We start from the raw sequence: 20,712 nt of genomic DNA, 5'->3' as shown, positions 1-20,712 counted from the left end.
CGATGCCCGCTACGGCCAGTCTGACCCTGATCTGCTTAATCCTCCAAGGAAGACTGTTCCAAAGACGAGACCCTAGTTAAGATACTGAGCTACCTACCGCTCATTCTCATGCAATTTGTGGTACAACAAATAATAGTTTCAAGGTAGAACCTAGACATCTTTGGCAAATGTACTGTTCACATTTATTTGATAGTGGGAACTTTTCGATCCCACAACAAACCCTATACAAGAGCACAGAAGTTTAAAAATAACCCTCTGTCGGACCGGGAGCCAAAGCAGGTCGAGTCTTGTTTTCAAAAGACGGTCATATATTCTCAATCCAAAGACTTTACTTACGTTCAGGTTTTGAATACTCTGCGATGCATTTAAAGATCTTCCAAAAAGGGCCAAATGCAATAAATTGTCATAATCAACTTGCCTGCTGATGCTACCAGCTTGTGCAGATGCGTCAGTAAAAAAGGTAGGATTTTTCTGATGACCTAAAGCAGTGGTTCTTAACATGTGGACCGAGGAACACTGGGGAGGTCTGCAAGGCCTACTCAGGGAGTCCACGTCTGTTACAAAATTAAATAAAATTAAAATAATACATTTAAATAATAACGTATTTACAAATAAAGGAGCGAAAATGTGAACAACTTTCTATATTTAATTACAAATTAAACAAAATATTTCGCTATTTGAGCATTTGTTTCATGTGTACTTGTTTTTGTAGTGTATTGTTATGAAGTTTAGATCATAGAAATTGCTTAGGCCGGGGGTCCCCGGGGCTTCCAATAATAATGACTCATTGGGGATCCTCGGTTTTCCAGTAATGATTCAGTGGGGGTCCACAGAAGTCAAAAGGTTAAGAACCGCTGAGTAAAGAAAAGCAATGTGTTAGAGCATAATCTGTAGGTTTAAAGGCAGGAGGTAGTCTAAATAAATACCAAGTGACTTAACTTTAGTCACAGCAGAGCATGCAGGTCCCAGGAAGGGGGGGGGGGGCAGAATGAGTCATCCCAGTCTAGGTGTGTCATTCCCCACCAGAAGATGTGGGTGCAATCATGTCTAGCCTGAAAATGAATTGCATGTTGCCCGTTTAGAATAACACTTTACATCCAAATGATGTATAAGAAGGATAATAGGCCGTTTATAGATATTAAATAACCTGGGCGACATCGATGAGCCCCAGAGGCACTCTGAACTTCCTGGGATGTTGAGCGATAAGAGTGTAGCATCACTGACAGTGGCGTAGCATTGGGAGGGGGGGGGGGGCGGCCCGCCCAAGGCTTCACAGGTTTTGGGGGTGGCGGCCTATCCCGCCCTTATTTGCAGCCGCTGCGGGATTCGCCAGCAAGATGTCTAAATATAGAGCCGTTTTTTATTTATTTTTATTTATTTAATGCGATTTTATATCGCGCGAACATTACCCGAAGGTGTCAGCGCGCTTTACAAAAGATCCAGTTGCGTTACATAAGGACTTTGGATTACACAAGTTACAAAAGAGATACAAACAGGAAAAATTTGCAAATGTACAAGTTGTAAAGTCACACAACAAAGAGATACACACAGAATTTTTTTTGCAAATGGACAAGTTGTAAAGTCACTCAAGGAAGAGATACAAACGGATAAACTCTAAACTCATAGGAATGGTAGTAAGTACAAAGGTCTACTACATATACTAGTGGTTAGAGGTATACATAAATATATATACAAATAGTAAATTTACTCATGATTACATTTTACCAGCGATTAGGCTTGGACAATTAAATATTACATATTTACAGAGTAAATGGAGAAATAAAACATTAAAAGAGGTAGAGAGAGGTGGGAGGGAGAAGAGTCGGAGGCTGAGATTGGCGTGAGGTGGACCTGAGGGGGAGAAAGAGGTAAGGCAGTCCAGCAAAAGAGAAATATCTGAAGTTGAATACGTGAATACGTGTGCTGTCTGTCGGAAGGGCGAGGTGAAAGGGACGAGTGGGTTAGACGGCGGCTCTCTCACCGCCTTTCAAAGGTGCTGCAATTGTGCCTCCCTGGTAGTGCGCGCGCGGCCACACCACAACAGTGACCCCGCGCCAGGTTGCCCCCACCCGCTCAAGGCGCTCGCTGGCATGCCCCATGTGAAACGGAGGGGGGGGCGGAAGGTCGCCCATGATACTGGTTACCGTCACTCTTCCAGGCCTAAAGCCCAGTTGCCATGCATTTAGGTAGCCCTCATCTTCTGAAATGTATGTGATCTGTTCAAGTACTGTCCTTTTAGTAGGCTTTGCTGATTGCCGGTAATAGAATTATCGGTCTATAATTCTCCCAATTTGGCCTATCTAAATGGCAGTTTTTCAGTAGAGGCTTAACCGCACCTTTCTTCCAATAAATTGGGGAAATGCCTGTGCTTAAGGACAAGTCACCAACTCTTGTTATAAAGGGAACATGGGCAGGAGCACAGTAATGAAATTTGATTCTCCAGTGAGCCTGGTTTAATTTTATACAATAGCATTTTAGGATGGTGGAAGTAAGAGACAAGAGGCGTCTACTAAGAAAAATCTTGGACTCAGCATTTATTTATTTATTTATATATAGCTTTCAGTTTAAGGACTGAGGTAGGTCCAGACCTCAGTTAATGAAAGGAGAGCAAGGTCTCCAAACCCCAGAGCTCCACGCTAAATAGTAGACTCATCGTAAGTGAGGAACAGCACGGACGTCAATTCATCGAAAAACCAGGGGTAGCAGAAGTGACACCACACACCATTTGACCTTTGCTTTGACTCACACACACACATGCTTACACATATTAACACATTCACACACACTCGCACACATAAACACACTCTCACCCACAAGAATGCTTACAACATGCATTTAGCAGCATTTTTTACTTACCATAGCTTCCAGATAGGGTCATATTCCAGCTAATGTACTCCATTTTTATTACACTAATAGTGAATATTATTCATTAATTGTATAACAAAATTAAACGAACCCAGGCAAGTAGAGCGCCAGTCAGCGTCCATTAGGAACAGCTGCCCCTGTGTTCCAGGCACTGATTTTGCCACCTCTGAGGCCAGGGGTCTGAAAAAGCAGTGCCAGGGGTAGCAAGGGGCAACCCAGGGGTTGCAGCTCCACCCCTAAATGACGCCTATGAGGAACAGGAGGAGCCATACAACAGAGTTGGAGATGCATGGAGTCAAAAAGGGGAAGCCCTAAAATGCCTGCAGTTCGGTTTTTCTGTGCCCCAAGCCTTCACTGCAGCTGCGGCCGCTGCAGGTAAGAGCGGTGGGGCCAGGTGAGGGGAGATTTCGAGAGACGACCATGAGGGAAAATGTATTATTTATTTAATTTTCCCTCTTGGTCGTCTCTCGAAATCTCCCCTCACCTGGCCCCACCGCTCTTACCTGCAGCGGCCGCCCCACTGACAGAGGAAAGCAGCCACCTGCCTCTATACAGGCAGCAAAGTAAGAGGGTAGACCCTGGCGCTTGCAGTTTCACAGAAAACAACATCAAATTCTAGGTCTGCTTTAGGAAAGGAGCGGGCCAACCGGCAAAGTTACAGAAAACTCCTGGAAAGCTGTTGGGAACTTCAACAGCAGGCCTGGACTGGCCATTGCGGGCACTGGGCAATCCCCCGGTGCGCCGCAAGGGTGGGGGCTGGTTTTGAGCCCCGATTTTGTTACAGGACCGTTTTTGCCACATAGCTGCAAAATCGGCCCAGCAACAAAATCGGCTGAAAACTGGCCCTAGCAAAGCGCTCGGCGGAACCTCCGGGGGCGGCCGAACACCTTGCCGGGCAGGTTTTGGTTCCAAGTCCGGCCATGTTCAACAGTTCTGTCTTCATTCTCAAAAGCAGATAGCTTACACGTCAGTCACACAGAAATAGCAGAATCTACAGCCTCGTGGTAGGAAGGCCCAAGTCCAGCCAGTGGTTTAGCAAGGATGCCATGGGCTCCGGTGCAAGCATGGAAAATGCCCCCTTTGACTGCTTTTGGGGTAGTAAAGCGCAGGCAGCAATGACCAGGGTTCAATAGGCTCCTCAGGGGTGTGGGCCCCAGTACCGCTGCATCTGCTGCACCAATTGTGGCTGTGACCCCGAGTCCAGCCCTGGGTCCAAGTTGACGCTACCCGACCTACTCCTCCATTTTATAGGACGTAGTTCCGCACTGCTTGACTTTTAGCAGCGCTTCTCTGCTTTCAAGCTTATGCTGCAGGCACTGCATTTTGGAACGTAATTTGACTGTCTCCCCATCACTGCATGCCAAATCCTACCACCCTCTTCCGGCACAAGTCAAGATCTCAATACCCTTTTCGGAAATAGCCCCACCCGCGCTGTAACTGCCTCTGAAAGGCATGATGGTGTTTATGAAGGCGCGATATCTGCAGCCCTCCCTGGCATGCTGCTGTCTGCACTTTTATGATTTGTGAGTAGGAGAAAGGGCCGCAGTGCTTAATTTGTGCCCGTTTTGTCCTGGTGGTCACTGTCAATTATTTCTAACACCGCCATTTATTTATGTCAGTCTACCGCATGGTGGCGCTGTCATTTTTAATATCATACAGCGCTTCACATTTCCATGCAGTTAAAAAAGTTATGAAACTTATGAAAATAGCACTTTGAGGCCCCCCCTTAAAGCTTGAAGTGGCCCAGTATATTTCAGAATGCCTCTCCTGCATGTGTGATGATTAAAAGTGAGCCCTGGATATTTCATTTGTCAGGGTGCAGGGGGTGTGAGCTGCAGTGGCCTCCTGAAAAATATCGTGGGCCCTGGCACTTAATTTTTTTTTTTTTTTTTAATAATTTAAGCCTGTGGGAAGTTTAAGGGATTGTCAGAAGATGAGGGAAGGGAGTTAGATGGAGGGTGGGAAGAGAATGAGAGAGACATAGATAGATAGACAGACGGACAGATAGATAGATAGATAGATAGATAGATAGATAGATAGATAGATAGATAGATAGATAGATAGATAGATAGATAGATAGATAGATAGATAAGACAGATAGATAGACAGACAGACAGACAGACATAGATAGATAGAGAGATAGATAGATAGTTAGATAGTTAGATAGTTAGATAGTTAGATAGATAGATAGATAGATAGATAGATAGATAGATAGATAGATAGATAGATAGATAGATAGATAGATAGATAGATAGATAGATAGATAGATAGATAGATAGATAGAGTGAGGGCGATAGATAGATAGATAGGTAGATAGATAGATAGATCGATAGATAGATAGAGTGAGGGCGATAGATAGATAGATAGATAGATAGATAGAGAGAGAGAGAGAGAGAGAGAGAGATAGATAGATAGATAGATAGATAGATAGAGTGAGGGCGATAGATAGATAGATAGATAGATAGATAGATAGATAGATAGATAGAGTGAGTGAGGGCGATAGATAGATAGATAGATAGATAGATAGATAGATAGATAGATAGATAGATAGAGTGAGGGCGATAGATAGATAGATAGATAGATAGATAGATAGATAGATAGAGTGAGTGAGGGCGATAGATAGATAGATAGATAGATAGATAGATAGATAGATAGATAGATAGATAGATAGATAGATAGATAGATAGATAGAGTGAGGGCGATAGATAGATAGATAGAGTGAGTGAGGGCGATAGATAGATAGATAGATAGATAGATAGATAGATAGATAGATAGATAGATAGATAGATAGATAGATAGATAGATAGATAGATAGAGTGAGGGCGATAGATAGATAGATAGATAGATAGATAGATAGATAGATAGATAGAGTGAGTGAGGGCGATAGATAGATAGATAGATAGATAGATAGATAGATAGATAGATAGATAGATAGATAGATAGATAGATAGATAGATAGAGTGAGGGCGATAGATAGATAGATAGATAGATAGATAGATAGATAGATAGATAGATAGAGTGAGGGCGATAGATAGATAGATAGATAGATAGATAGATAGATAGATAGATAGATAGATAGATAGATAGATAGATAGATAGAGTGAGTGAGGGTGATAGATAGATAGATAGATAGATAGATAGATAGATAGATAGATAGATAGATAGATAGATAGATAGAGTGAGTGAGGGCGATAGATAGATAGATAGATAGATAGATAGATAAATAGATAGATAGATAGATAGATAGATAGATAGATAGATAGAGTGAGGGCGATAGATAGATAGATAGATAGATAGATAGATAGATAGAGTGAGGGCGATAGATAGATAGATAGATAGATAGAGTGAGTGAGGGTGATAGATAGATAGATAGATAGATAGATAGATAGATAGATAGATAGATAGATAGATAGATAGATAGATAGATAGATAGATAGATAGATAGATAGATAGATGAGAGGCATCGGAGTAGAAAACAGGATTCTGGCTGCTAGAAGGGGAGAGGCAGATTGGGAGGGGAGTAGGGTTGCAAGAGTGAGGCAAAGACCAACAAATGAAATGTATGCAGAGGTGGGGAGGTAGAATAAAGAGGATGGTGAGGTATGCCAAACACATTCCTTCAGCACTCACCTGCCTGCCCTGCACACCTCACCGCGCCTCTCACCTCCCGAGCCCTCCTTATGGGATTGTCTTTAAATCAACCAGGGGTGTTTGTTGTCCTATTAATCCTATTATAGAGAAATGTGAGACCGAGAATCCCCTTCGACGTTAAAGATTAACTCATCGCGCCTCTCAGCAGGCCCCGAGCTCGCGCTACTCCCTCCCACGTGACTCCCAGATTAGGGGGAGTTATCGCGCATCAGCGAACGATTGCCGAGCGCTGCGACTCAACAAGCAGTTTCAAAGCGCTAGCCTCCATCCACCAACCAGATAATCATATCATCCCCATAGTAGGACAGGCGAAAGGGGGACATCCGATCGTGTAGACAACTTACCTGTACAGTGTCATGTAAAACTAGAGTGTGATGTTACCCCGCAAAGGGAAAGCAATCCTAAATGTATGTGTAAAATTTCTTAATAAAATACTTTGAAATTTAAAAAAAGAAATTTCGACAATGAAAGGTTACAAGAGCACAAGGAGAATCCGCGGAGCCAGACCATGCACCCAGTGACTCTGGCAGCCTGCACCAGGCGCGCAACACCCATTGGGCTCACCGGGCTCTAGTTGCCCGCCTGGCCTGGACAACCCCATCTCGGTAGACTGAGCCCTGCTTGGAGAGCCCCGAAAAGTACACATCATTGGACTTCCAAGCTTTGGCACGTTGTATCACTGGCCTTAAGCAGCACCGCTTCTAGGCACTGTCGCGTGCCACCAGATGCCGCTTCCCTGATCTAGTATTACTCCCCTTACCACACTATGCCACTTCTTTGCGGTTGTTCAGGGTGAGCGTCGTTGGCCCTCATGTAGTTGCGTTGACAGTGTGCTTTGATGTGGTCTCTCTTGGCTCTGCCTGGATGCCCAGGCACTGCCCAGTGCCACCCTTCATGAACAGCTCTGACGTGGCACGCCTTGGTGCTGTCTTGGCCCGGCAGCTGCTGGCATAGCGTGTGGTACCTTCTGTGCTTGCTTTAGTTTGGCTCCCTTTAACACTCCCTAGTGAGGCCTCTCCCATCAGTGCCCATTTGTGGCCCCTGGGCACACTGTCCTGTTTCATATTTTGGTAGTTTCCTACAGTGGCATATTATCATGCTGTCTTTTGGGGATCCCTCTTCATCCATTGGTCTGTTCAAGGGCCATTCACATGTTGCTTCCGCCCACTACAGGCTCCAGCATTGGGCAGTGGGTCAGCCCACTTTAGCCACTGGCTCCCTTCTGTGTGAGCGAGGCAGTTTTTACCCTGTAAAATGTGCCCTAACGCCTAGAAAGTAGTCCACTACAGCCCCAGGGCTGGTAGGCCACTCTGTTTTCATTTCTGTTCTCATTTGGTGTTTTTTATTGATATTTGTGATGTGTTTTAACGTACATTTTTGCAAACATGTGCACTAGGCAGAATCATTATATACATTTTATTCCTTTTCACCTTTAAAGTGCATTGCATATGTTTGCAGAAAACAGAAACGGATGAAAAAAAAGCACTGTTTAGGCAAGTCCAGATCACTGGCTTTGTAAATACTTGATATTAATTTGTGTTTTTGGATGTTATTTCTAGAACACCCCTCTGGACTTCATCGACACAGGCAAAGGGCTGAAAGTGCAGACGGAAAAGCCTCACCTGGTGAGCCTGGGCAGTGGTCGACTGAGCACAGCTATCACCCTGCTGCCCCTGGAGGAAGGTAAGTGCACACGCTGGGGGACCCTCGGCCGTCCAGCACGGTCCCCCCGGGGGTCTAGGGGACAGTGACTCAAAACTATCTGGTGAAGTTACTCTTTGCACGAGAGAGAGAGAGAGAGAGAGAGAGAGAGAGAGAGAGAGAGAGAGAGAGAGAGAGAAAGAGAGAGAGAGAGAGAGAGAGAGAGAGATAGAGCAGGGATGGGAGAGACTGAAAAGTGAGAAAAATAGGGAGAGAGGAGAGATAGAAAGTTATAGAGACAGGGAGCTAAAGAGAGATGGAGGAAAGAGTGTGTGTGTGCGAGAGTGTGAGAGACAGGGAGAGAGACACAGAGATGAGAGAGGAATGAGCAGTCGAGAGGGAGAGGAGATAAAGAAGCAACACTGGGGGTGGGCGGGGCCAGGCCCCATACCAGACTGTAGAAAGGAGGGGCATCCGCGAGGGCATGACCTGGTTGAAAGAGGCCTGAGGTCGTGACCTCTGACTGGCTATTTGCCTGCTGGGGGACATGTGTCAAAGACATCAAAAAGGCACAAACAGCCTTTATTTAAAAACCCGAAGGAAGTCAACATGGTCGGCGCGAGGGACCTCCGCTCGGAATTAAACTGCCTGCCCTTCGTGGAATATATTGCCTGATATGATTTCCATAATTTTTCATTTGTCTCTTGCATTTTCTGGGGACATTGTGCAACCTCTCCAAGAATGAGGCAGCATTTTCTTATTCTGTTTTTGCAGGAGGCCTTAATATCCCTGGTAGCAAGGGGAACATTAGACATCCCGAATGTCTTTGTAGATAGGGCCTGCAGGAGAAAGTAAAATCTCATTCGCTGCTTCTCTCACACTTCAGAACTTCTGGGTTTGTGGTCTGATCTGTGTCTGGCATTCTCAGTTTCCAGACTGTGGTCTCACCGTCTGCACCAGGAGAACGTTTGCTTGTGGTTTGGGTTTCAGGTGATTGTCAGGAATTATGCAAGCTTGTAGTCTTATGCAGTTGTCCTTAAGCACAGTCAGGTATTCTTCAAGCTTGAAGTCTTGTGCAGGTATCCTGTAGCACAGTCAGATATTCTGCAAGCTTGTAGTCTTATGCAGTTGTCCTTAAGCACAGTCAGGTATTCTTCAAGCTTGAAGTCTTGTGCAGGTGTCTTATACCACTGTCAGGTATTCTGCACCTAAAGTTCTGTGCAGGTGTCCTCATGCACAGTCAGGCATTCTGCAAGCTTGAGGCCTTGTGCAAGTGTCCTGGAGCACAGTCAAGTATTCTGCTTGGACTGTCCTGTGCCAGTGTCCTGGAGCACAATCAGGTATTCTGCCTGGAACCTCCTGTGCAGGTTTCCTGTAACACATCCAAGTACTGTGCAAGCTTAAAGTCTTGTGCGGGTATCCTGTGCCACAGGTAGGTATTCTGCAAGCTTGAAGTCTTATGCAGGTGTCCTGTAGCACAGTCAGATATTCTGCAAGCTTGAAGTCTTATGCGGGTGTTCTAATGCACAGTCAGGTATGCTTCAAGATTGAAGTCTTGTGCAGGTGTCCCGCAGCACAGTCATATATTCTGCAAGCTTGAGGTTTATGCAGGTAATGCATAGTCAGGTATTCTGCAAGCTTGAAGTTGTGTGCAGGTGTCCTGTAGCACAGTCAGATATTCTTCCAGCTTGAACTTTTATGCAGGTGTTCTAATGCACAGTCAGGTATGCTTCAAGCTTGAAGTCTTATGCAGGTGTCCTGATGCACAGTCAGGTATCCTTTGAGATCTAAGTTTTGTGCAAGTGTCCCGGGGACACCCCTGCCCCAACTGTATTTTAATGAATTCTGTATTATGATGTGTAAGTGGTGGTGAAGGGCTTTAGTAGATGTGTCCTGTAGTATGTGCTTTCCCATAGAGTGAAACTAGTAGACAGGGCTCCAAACCAGCACCATGGTGTATGCTCCTAGTGAATACTTGGTGGAATTGTTTAGTTGGATTTTCTGGTGAAGGGCATGTGTGGCTCTCTCCCTGATTTGGAAATATACTTCTAAACTTTTTGCAGCATTGGGATTCGACCCAGTTCTTTTCTCCACCCATGATTTGGGCATTTTGTATCTGTGAACCAGGGGTTTGGCACTTTCTTAGGTCCAAAGTTAGCCAAAACCTTTTGATTTTGAAAAAAATATGGAATATGCTTACTAATAGGGGCTTTCAGCCAGCCCTCTTTCTCTGTTGGTCTGTTGTTGTGCATATACATTTTTCCATTCAATACAGCAGGCAGCACAGGGCAGTGGGTGAGCCGTCTTTAGCGATAGGCTGATTTCACTGTGAGTGACTGGTTTCTGCCCTTTCACACAAATCACATTCACAGGCAAATTAGTTCCCTCAAGGGCCAAGGATTTTTAGGGCAATGTGTGCTTTTTTGAGAAAAAAATAGTATTTTTACTTTTAGTCAGTTTTTCAAATTGTCAGGGACCCATCAGTTTCTCAAAGCATACCATACATAGGGCCTCATTATGATTGCGGATAATCCGCATACTCCGGGCCGGCGGAAGCCACCGCCGGCCCGGAGTATGCGGATTATCCGCCGCAGTGACATAGAAGACCCACCGCCAGATCAGGATGGCGGTGGGAGTGCGGTTGGACCAGCGGCGGACGGCAGGTCCGTCCGCCGCTGATCCGCGGTGTGAGGAGGGCAATTTGGTGACGGTGTCTGCAAGACACCGTCAGCCAAATTAGGAATTGCACAAACACATGCTTTTCCGCGGCGGCTTTTCCGCCGTGGAAAAGCATGTGGATTTTGGCTTTTGGGGGCCCGTTGCGGGCCCCCAGGGTGTCGGGGGGTGGGGGGTGCACATGGGGGGTTCCTATGGTACCCCCCAACATTTACATGCTCAAAGCGGCAGGCACCGCGCGGTGCCTGCCGCTTTGTGCATGTAAATGTAACACATGCAGTTTTAACATTGCGGCGGGTGCTGCTTCAAGCAGCACCCGCCGCAATGTTAAAACATACAGGATGTGACCGCCAGGGTGGCGGTCACATCCTAATTTGCACGGAGGGACCACCGCTGCCCCTGCGGACGGTCCCTCCACCTCTGGGGTGGCGGACGGACGCAAGTCCGTCCGCCATCCTAATCGGCCCCATAGTTTGCAGAAACCATGATGAAACAAAATAAGCATTGACAAAGCGATATGGTTGGGGTCTAACAACAGGCCTCTAATATTTGGCAATAATTATTTATCTCTGTTTCTGTACCCATGATTTGTGCTGTTTCTGTCTCTGCACCTGTGATTAGCAGTTTAAATCTGTTAATGCATGATTTGGGCAGTTTCTAGGTCAGCCCCAGTTATTGGGCAATCTTGTCAGTGCATGCATAGCTCAAGATGTTTCTCTATCTGCCCCTCTGGATGGCCAGTTTCTGTTTCTATACACATGATCTGGACACTCTCTATGTCTGCAGTTGTTGTTGGGTGGTTTTTGTCTGTGTACATATGATTAGTACTTGCCTGCCAGGCATACAAGTTGTCTGTTTGTGAAAATACCTATTTTCAGCTTACAGTGGGCTTAGAGCCTATTCATTTCTTACCATTGATTAGCTTTATTGTCACTCTGATTTACTTGCTTTGTATTTTTCTTGGTTTGTGTGGGGTTTCCCCCCCCTGAAGCATGGCCCAATTACTCGTGTCCTCCCACTGCTAGCTTATCAAGCACTACTCTTTTTCTTTTTGGTTAAACACTCAATGAGAGAGCCTGTGTTTTCCAGCTGTCTCCCATGTTTACATCTGTTTGCTCCCTCCTCTATGCTCTGTGTTGCCCTCTCTCACCCATGTGCTTCTCCACTGCCCTCTCTATGATGCGCTCACCCTAGTGTACGTCTCCCCCGCCTTGCGTTCTCGCCATGTGCTTGTCCCCACCAGCTCCATGTTGCTCTCTCTCGCATGTGTGCTTTTCTTTCCCCACTGTACTCCACATTGCTCTCTTTCTCTCTGTGTTGCGTTGCTTCCTCCCACCTACGCCTTCCCCGTTTCTTCCACCTGCCCCCATGCTAACTGTCTGTATCACTCCCCTACCTCCTATCGTGTTGTTTCCCCCATCCCTGGCCTCCGTGTTGCTTTCCCTTGTCTTCTGTGTTGCTTCTCCTCGCCGGCCATGTTGCTTTCCCCATACCCTCATCAGCTCAAAAAAAACAAGCATTAGAAATGCAATCAGGCTCGGTTTTATTTGAGTTTGAGCTAATGGCATTGTAAATGCCAATGTATTGTTGCTATGTGTTATGGAGTGTGTTCATGTGGTGTGTACTGCCAGTGATCTCCTTGTGAGTGTGAGAATATTGCACCGTTACTGCCTGTGATGTCCTTCTTGTGAGTGTGAGAAGCTTGCACCTCTGCTGCCTGTGGTCTCCTTGTGAGTGTAAGAAGCTTGCACTGCTGCTGCCTGTGATGTCGTTCTTGTGAGTGGGAGAAGATTGCACCTCAGCTGCCTGTGGTCTCCTTGTGAGTGTATGCACGGTCATCGCTAGCCTGTAGATATGCACTGTCATCGCTAGCCTATAGATATGCATTGGCTTCACTAGCCTGTAGATATGCACCGTCATCGCTAGCCTGTAGATATGCACTGTCATCGCTAGCTTGTAGATATGCGCTGTCATTGCTATCCTGTAGATATGCGCTGTCGTCGCTAGCCTGTAGATATGCATTATCATCGCTAGCCTGTAGATATGCACTGTCATCGCTAGCCTGTGGATATGCTCTGTCATCGCTAGCCTGTAGATATGCTCTGTCATCGCTAGCTTGTAGATATGCACTGTTATCGCTAGCCTGTAGATATGCACTGTCATCGGTAGCCTGTAGATATGAAGTGTCATCACTGGCCTGTAATTATGCACTGTCATTGCTAGCCTATATGCACTGTCATCGCTAGCCTGTAGATATGCATTGTCATCGCTAGCCCATAAATATGCATTGTCATCACTAGCCTGTAGATGTGTACTGTCATCGCTAGCCTGATGATATGCACTGTCATCGCTAGCCTGTAGATATGCACTGTCATCGCTAGCCTGTAGATATGCATTGGCTTCACTAGCCTGTAGATATGCACTGTCATCGCTAGCCTGTAGATATGCGCTGTCATCGCTAGCCTGTAGATATGCTCTGTCATTGCTAGCCTGTAGATATGCACTGTCATCGCTAGCCTGTAGATATGCATTGGCTTCACTAGCCTGTAGATATGCACCATCATCGCTAGCCTGTAGATATGCACTGTCATCGCTAGCTTGTAGATATGCGCTGTCATTGCTATCCTGTAGATATGCGCTGTCGTCGCTAGCCTGTAGATATGCATTATCATCGCTAGCCTGTAGATATGCACTGTCATCGCTAGCCTGTAGATATGCATTGGCTTCAAAAGCCTGTAGATATGCACTGTCATCGCTAGCCTGTAGATATGCTCTGTCATCGCTAGCCTGTAGATATGCATTTTCATCGCTAGCCTGTAGATATGCACTGTCATCGCTAGCCTGTAGATATGCACTGTCATCGCTAGCCTGTAGATCTGCTCTGTCATCGCTAGTCTGTAGATATGCTCGGTCATCGCTAGCCTGTAGATATGCACTGTCATCGCTAGCCTGTAGATATGCATTGGCTTCACTAGCCTGTAGATATGCACTGTCATCGCTAGCCTGTAGATATGCTCTGTCATCGCTAGCGTGTAGATCTGCTCTGTCATCGCTAGCCTGTAGATATGCACTGTCATCGCTAGCCTGTAGATATGCACTGGCTTCACTAGCCTGTAGATATGCACTGTCATCGCTAGCCTGTAGATATGCTCTGTCATCGCTAGCCTGTAGATATGCACTGTCATTGCTAGCCTGTAGATATGCATTGGCTTCACAAGCCTGTAGATATGCACTGTCATCGCTAGCCTGTAGATATGCTCTGTCATCGCTAGCCTGTAGATATGCATTGTCATCGCTAGCCTGTAGATATGCATTGGCTTCACTAGCCTGTAGATATACACTGTCATCGATAGCCTGTAGATATGCATTGGCTTCACAAGCCTGTAGATATGCATTAGCATCGCTAGCCTGTAGATATGCACTGTCATTGCTATCCTGTAGATATGCGCTGTCATCGCTAGCCTGTAGATATGCATTATCATCGCTAGCCTGTAGATATGCACTGTCATCGCTAGCCTGTAGATATGCTCTGTCATCGCTAGCCTGTAGATATGCACTGTCATCGCTAGCCTGTAGATATGCATTGGCTTCTCAAGCCTGTAGATATGCATTATCATCGCTAGCCTGTAGATATGTGCTGTCATTGCTATCCTGTAGATATGCGCTGTCATCGCTAGCCTGTAGATATGCATTATCATCGCTAGCCTGTTGATATGCACTGTCATCGCTAGCCTGTAGATATGCTCTGTCATCGCTAGCCTGTAGATATGCACTGTCATCGCTAGCCTGTAGATATGCATTGGCTTCACTAGCCTGTAGATATGCACTGTCATCGCTAGCCTGTAGATATGCACTGTCATCGCTAGCCTGTAGATATGCGCTGTCATTGCTATCCTGTAGATATGCGCTGTCATCGCTAGCCTGTAGATATGCATTATCATCGCTAGCCTGTAGATTTGCACGGTCATCGCTAGCCTGTAGATATGCTCTGTCATCGCTAGCCTGTAGATATGCACTGTCATCGCTAGCCTGCAGATATGCATTGGCTTCACAAGCCTGTAGATATGCACTGTCATCGCTAGCCTGTAGATATGCTCTGTCATCGCTAGCCTGTAGATATGCATTGGCTTCACTAGCCTGTAGATATGCAGTCATCGCTAGCCTGTAGATATGCACTGTCATCGCCAGCCTGTAGATATGCATTGGCTTCACAAGCCTGTAGATATGCACTGTCATCGCTGTCATCGCTAGCCTGTAGATATGCATTGGCTTCACAAGCCTGTAGATATGCACTGTCATCGCTAGCCTGTAGATATGCTCTGTCATCGCTAGCCTGTAGATATGCATTGTCATCGCTAGCCTGTAGATATGCATTGGCTTCACTAGCCTGTAGATATGCACTGTCATCGCTGTCATCGCTAGCCTGTAGATATGCATTGCCTTCACTAGCCTGTAGATATGCACCGTCATCGCTAGCCTGTAGATATGCACTGTCATCGCTAGCCTGTAGATATGCATTGCCTTCACTAGCCTGTAGTTATGCACTGTCATCGCTAGCCTGTAGATATGCTCTGTCATCGCTAGCCTGTAGATATGCACTGTCATCGCTAGCCTGTAGATATGCATTGGCTTCAAAAGCCTGTAGATATGCACTGTCATCGCTAGCCTGTAGATATGCTCTGTCATCGCTAGCCTGTAGATATGCATTGTCATCGCTAGCCTGTAAATATGCACTGTCATCGCTAGCCTGTAGATATGCACTGTCATCGCTAGCCTGTAGATATGCTCTGTCATCGCTAGCCTGTAGATATGCACTGTCATCGCTAGCCTGTAGATATGCATTGCCTTCACTAGCCTGTAGATATGCACTGTCATCGCTAGCCTGTAGATATGCACTGTCATCGCTAGCCTGTAGATATGCTCTGTCATCGCTAGCCTGTAGATATGCACTGTCATCGCTAGCCTGTAGATATGCATTGCCTTCACTAGCCTGTAGATATGCACTGTCATCGCTAGCCTGTAGATATGCTCTGTCATCGCTAGCCTGTAGATATGCACTGTCATCGCTAGCCTGTAGATATGCATTGGCTTCACAAGCCTGTAGATATGCACTGTCATCGCTAGCCTGTAGATATGCTCTGTCATCGCTAGCCTGTAGATATGCATTGTCATCGCTAGCCTGTAGTTATGCATTGGCTTCACTAGCCTGTAGATATGCACTGTCATCGCTAGCCTGTAGATATGCATTGGCTTCACAAGCCTGTAGATATGCATTATCATCGCTAGCCTGTAGATATGCACTGTCATTACTATCCTGTAGATAAGCGCTGTCATCGCTAGCCTGTAGATATGCATTATCATCGCTAGCCTGTAGATATGCACTGTCATCGCTAGCCTGTAGATATGCATTGGCTTCAAAAGCCTGTAGATATGCACTGTCATCGCTAGCCTGTAGATATGCTCTGTCATCGCTAGCCTGTAGATATGCATTGTCATTGCTAGCCTGTAGATATGCACTGTCATCGCTAGCCTGTAGATATGCACTGTCATCGCTAGCCTGTAGATCTGCTCTGTCATCGCTAGCCTGTAGATATGCTCTGTCATCGCTAGCCTGTAGATATGCACTGTCATCGCTAGCCTGTAGATATGCATTGGCTTCACTAGCCTGTAGATATGCACTGTCATCGCTAGCCTGTAGATATGCTCTGTCATCGCTAGCCTGTAGATCTGCTCTGTCATCGCTAGCCTGTAGATATGCACTGTCATCGCTAGCCTGTAGATATGCACTGGCTTCACAAGCCTGTAGATATGCACTGTCATCGCTAGCCTGTAGATATGCTCTGTCATCGCTAGCCTGTAGATATGCTCTGTCATCGCTAGCCTGTAGATATGCACTGTCATCGCTAGCCTGTAGATATGCATTGGCTTCACAAGCCTGTAGATATGCACTGTCATCGCTAGCCTGTAGATATGCTCTGTCATCGCTAGCCTGTAGATATGCATTGTCATCGCTAGCCTGTAGATATGCATTGGCTTCACTAGCCTGTAGATATGCACTGTCATCGATAGCCTGTAGATATGCATTGGCTTCACAAGCCTGTAGATATGCATTATCATCGCTAGCCTGTAGATATGCACTGTCATTGCTATCCTGTAGATATGCGCTGTCATCGCTAGCCTGTAGATATGCATTATCATCGCTAGCCTGTAGATATGCACTGTCATCGCTAGCCTGTAGATATGCACTGTCATCGCTAGCCTGTAGATATGCACTGTCATCGCTAGCCTGTAGATATGCATTGGCTTCACAAGCCTGTAGATATGCATTATCATCGCTAGCCTGTAGATATGCGCTGTCATTGCTATCCTGTAGATATGCACTGTCATCGCTAGCCTGTAGATATGCATTATCATCGCTAGCCTGTTGATATGCACTGTCATCGCTAGCCTGTAGATATGCTCTGTCATCGCTAGCCTGTAGATATGCACTGTCATCGCTAGCCTGTAGATATGCATTGGCTTCACTAGCCTGTAGATATGCACTGTCATCGCTAGCCTGTAGATATGCATTGGCTTCACTAGCCTGTAGATATGCGCTGTCATTGCTATCCTGTAGATATGCGCTGTCATCGCTAGCCTGTAGATATGCATTATCATCGCTAGCCTGTAGATATGCACTGTCATCGCTAGCCTGTAGATATGCTCTGTCATCGCTAGCCTGTAGATATGCACTGTCATCGCTAGCCTGCAGATATGCATTGGCTTCACAAGCCTGTAGATATGCACTGTCATCGCTAGCCTGTAGATATGCTCTATCATCGCTAGCCTGTAGATATGCATTGGCTTCACTAGCCTGTAGATATGCACTGTCATCGCTAGCCTGTAGATATGCTCTGTCATTGCTAGCCTGTAGATATGCACTGTCATCTCCAGCCTGTAGATATGCATTGGCTTCACAAGCCTGTAGATATGCACTGTCATCGCTGTCATCGCTAGCCTGTAGATATGCATTGGCTTCACAAGCCTGTAGATATGCACTGTCATCGCTAGCCTGTAGATATGCTCTGTCATCGCTAGCCTGTAGATATGCATTGTCATCGCTAGCCTGTAGATATGCATTGGCTTCACTAGCCTGTAGATATGCACTCTCATCGCTGTCATCGCTAGCCTGTAGATATGCATTGCCTTCACTAGCCTGTAGATATGCACCATCATCGCTAGCCTGTAGATATGCACTGTCATCGCTAGCCTGTAGATATGCATTGCCTTCACTAGCCTGTAGTTATGCACTGTCATCGCTAGCCTGTAGATATGCTCTGTCATCGCTAGCCTGTAGATATGCACTGTCATCGCTAGCCTGTAGATATGCATTGGCTTCAAAAGCCTGTAGATATGCACTGTCATCGCTAGCCTGTAGATATGCTCTGTCATCGCTAGCCTGTAGATATGCATTGTCATCGCTAGCCTGTAAATATGCACTGTCATCGCTAGCCTGTAGATATGCACTGTCATCGCTAGCCTGTAGATATGCTCTGTCATCGCTAGCCTGTAGATATGCACTGTCATCGCTAGCCTGTACATATGCATTGCCTTCACTAGCCTGTAGATATGCACTGTCATCGCTAGCCTGTAGATATGCACTGTCATCGCTAGCCTGTAGATATGCTCTGTCATCGCTAGCCTGTAGATATGCACTGTCATCGCTAGCCTGTAGATATGCATTGGCTTCACTAGCCTGTAGATATGCACTGTCATCGCTAGCCTGTAGATATGCTCTGTCATCGCTAGCCTGTATATATGCACTGTCATCGCTAGCCTGTAGATATGCATTGGCTTCACAAGCCTGTAGATATGCACTGTCATTGCTAGCCTGTAGATATGCTCTGTCATCGCTAGCCTGTAGATATGCATTGTCATCGCTAGCCTGCAGATATGCATTGGCTTCACAAGCCTGTAGATATGCACTGTCATCGCTAGCCTGTAGATATGCTCTGTCATCGCTAGCCTGTAGATATGCACTGTCATCGCTAGCCTGTAGATATGCTCTGTCATCGCTAGCCTGTAGATATGCACTGTCATCGCTAGCTGTAGATATGCATTGGCTTCACAAGCCTGTAGATATGCACTGTCATCGCTAGCCTGTAGATATGCTCTGTCATCGCTAGCCTATAGATATGCATTGTCATCGCTAGCCTGTAGATATGCATTGGCTTCACTAGCCTGTAGATATGCACTGTCATCGCTAGCCTGTAGATATGCATTGGCTTCACAAGCCTGTACATATGCATTATCATCGCTGGCCTGTAGATATGCACTGTCATTGCTATCCTGTAGATATGCGCTGTCATCGCTAGCCTGTAGATATGCATTATCATCGCTAGCCTATAGATATGCACTGTCATCGCTAGCCTGTAGATATGCTCTGTCATCGCTAGCCTGTAGATATGCACTGTCATCGCTAGCCTGTAGATATGCATTGGCTTCACAAGCCTGTAGATATGCATTATCATCGCTAGCCTGTAGATATGCGCTGTCATTGCTACCCTGTAGATATGCGCTGTCATCGCTAGCCTGTAGATATGCATTATCATCGCTAGCCTGTAGATATGCACTGTCATCGCTAGCCTGTAGATATGCTCTGTCATCGCTAGCCTGTAGATATGCACTGTCATCGCTAGCTTGTAGATATGCATTGGCTTCACTAGCCTGTAGATATGCAGTCATCGCTAGCCTGTAGATATGCATTGGCTTCACTAGCCTGTAGATATGCGCTGTCATTGCTATCCTGTAGATATGCGCTGTCATCGCTAGCCTGTAGATATGCATTATCATCGCTAGCCTGTAGATATGCACTGTCATCGCTATCCTGTAGATATGCACTGTCATCGCTAGCCTGTAGATATGCTCTGTCATCGCTAGCCTGTAGATATGCACTGTCATCGCTAGCCTGTAGATATGCTCTGTCATCGCTAGCCTGTAGATATGCACTGTCATCGCTAGCCTGTACATATGCATTGCCTTCACTAGCCTGTAGATATGCACTGTCATCGCTAGCCTGTAGATATGCACTGTCATCGCTAGCCTGTAGATATGCTCTGTCATCGCTAGCCTGTAGATATGCACTGTCATCGCTAGCCTGTAGATATGCATTGGCTTCACTAGCCTGTAGATATGCACTGTCATCGCTAGCCTGTAGATATGCTCTGTCATCGCTAGCCTGTATATATGCACTGTCATCGCTAGCCTGTAGATATGCATTGGCTTCACAAGCCTGTAGATATGCACTGTCATTGCTAGCCTGTAGATATGCTCTGTCATCGCTAGCCTGTAGATATGCATTGTCATCGCTAGCCTGCAGATATGCATTGGCTTCACAAGCCTGTAGATATGCACTGTCATCGCTAGCCTGTAGATATGCTCTGTCATCGCTAGCCTGTAGATATGCACTGTCATCGCTAGCCTGTAGATATGCTCTGTCATCGCTAGCCTGTAGATATGCACTGTCATCGCTAGCTGTAGATATGCATTGGCTTCACAAGCCTGTAGATATGCACTGTCATCGCTAGCCTGTAGATATGCTCTGTCATCGCTAGCCTATAGATATGCATTGTCATCGCTAGCCTGTAGATATGCATTGGCTTCACTAGCCTGTAGATATGCACTGTCATCGCTAGCCTGTAGATATGCATTGGCTTCACAAGCCTGTACATATGCATTATCATCGCTGGCCTGTAGATATGCACTGTCATTGCTATCCTGTAGATATGCGCTGTCATCGCTAGCCTGTAGATATGCATTATCATCGCTAGCCTATAGATATGCACTGTCATCGCTAGCCTGTAGATATGCTCTGTCATCGCTAGCCTGTAGATATGCACT

At 46.0% G+C, this 20,712-nt stretch overlaps 1 protein-coding gene across 7 annotated transcripts in view; it reads left to right on the top strand.

Moving 5' to 3' along the window:
• The window catches only part of PHLDB1 (pleckstrin homology like domain family B member 1), a 417,405-nt gene that overhangs the window by 120,410 nt on the left and 276,283 nt on the right, over nucleotides 1–20,712 (top strand). For all 7 annotated transcript variants that reach the window (XM_078682222.1, XM_078682223.1, XM_078682232.1 and 4 more), the window contains exon 3: nucleotides 8,076–8,199. In XM_078682222.1, coding sequence (XP_078538348.1) covers nucleotides 8,076–8,199 — 124 coding nt within the window. The remainder of the gene's footprint in view (nucleotides 1–8,075; nucleotides 8,200–20,712) is intronic.

The sequence above is a fragment of the Lissotriton helveticus genome, chromosome 3_1, assembly GCF_964261635.1.
Source record: "Lissotriton helveticus chromosome 3_1, aLisHel1.1, whole genome shotgun sequence".
Classification (NCBI taxonomy): Eukaryota; Metazoa; Chordata; class Amphibia; order Caudata; family Salamandridae; genus Lissotriton; species Lissotriton helveticus.
Note: the sequence above shows the minus strand (reverse complement) of the source record. Positions and strands in the feature narration are given on the sequence as shown.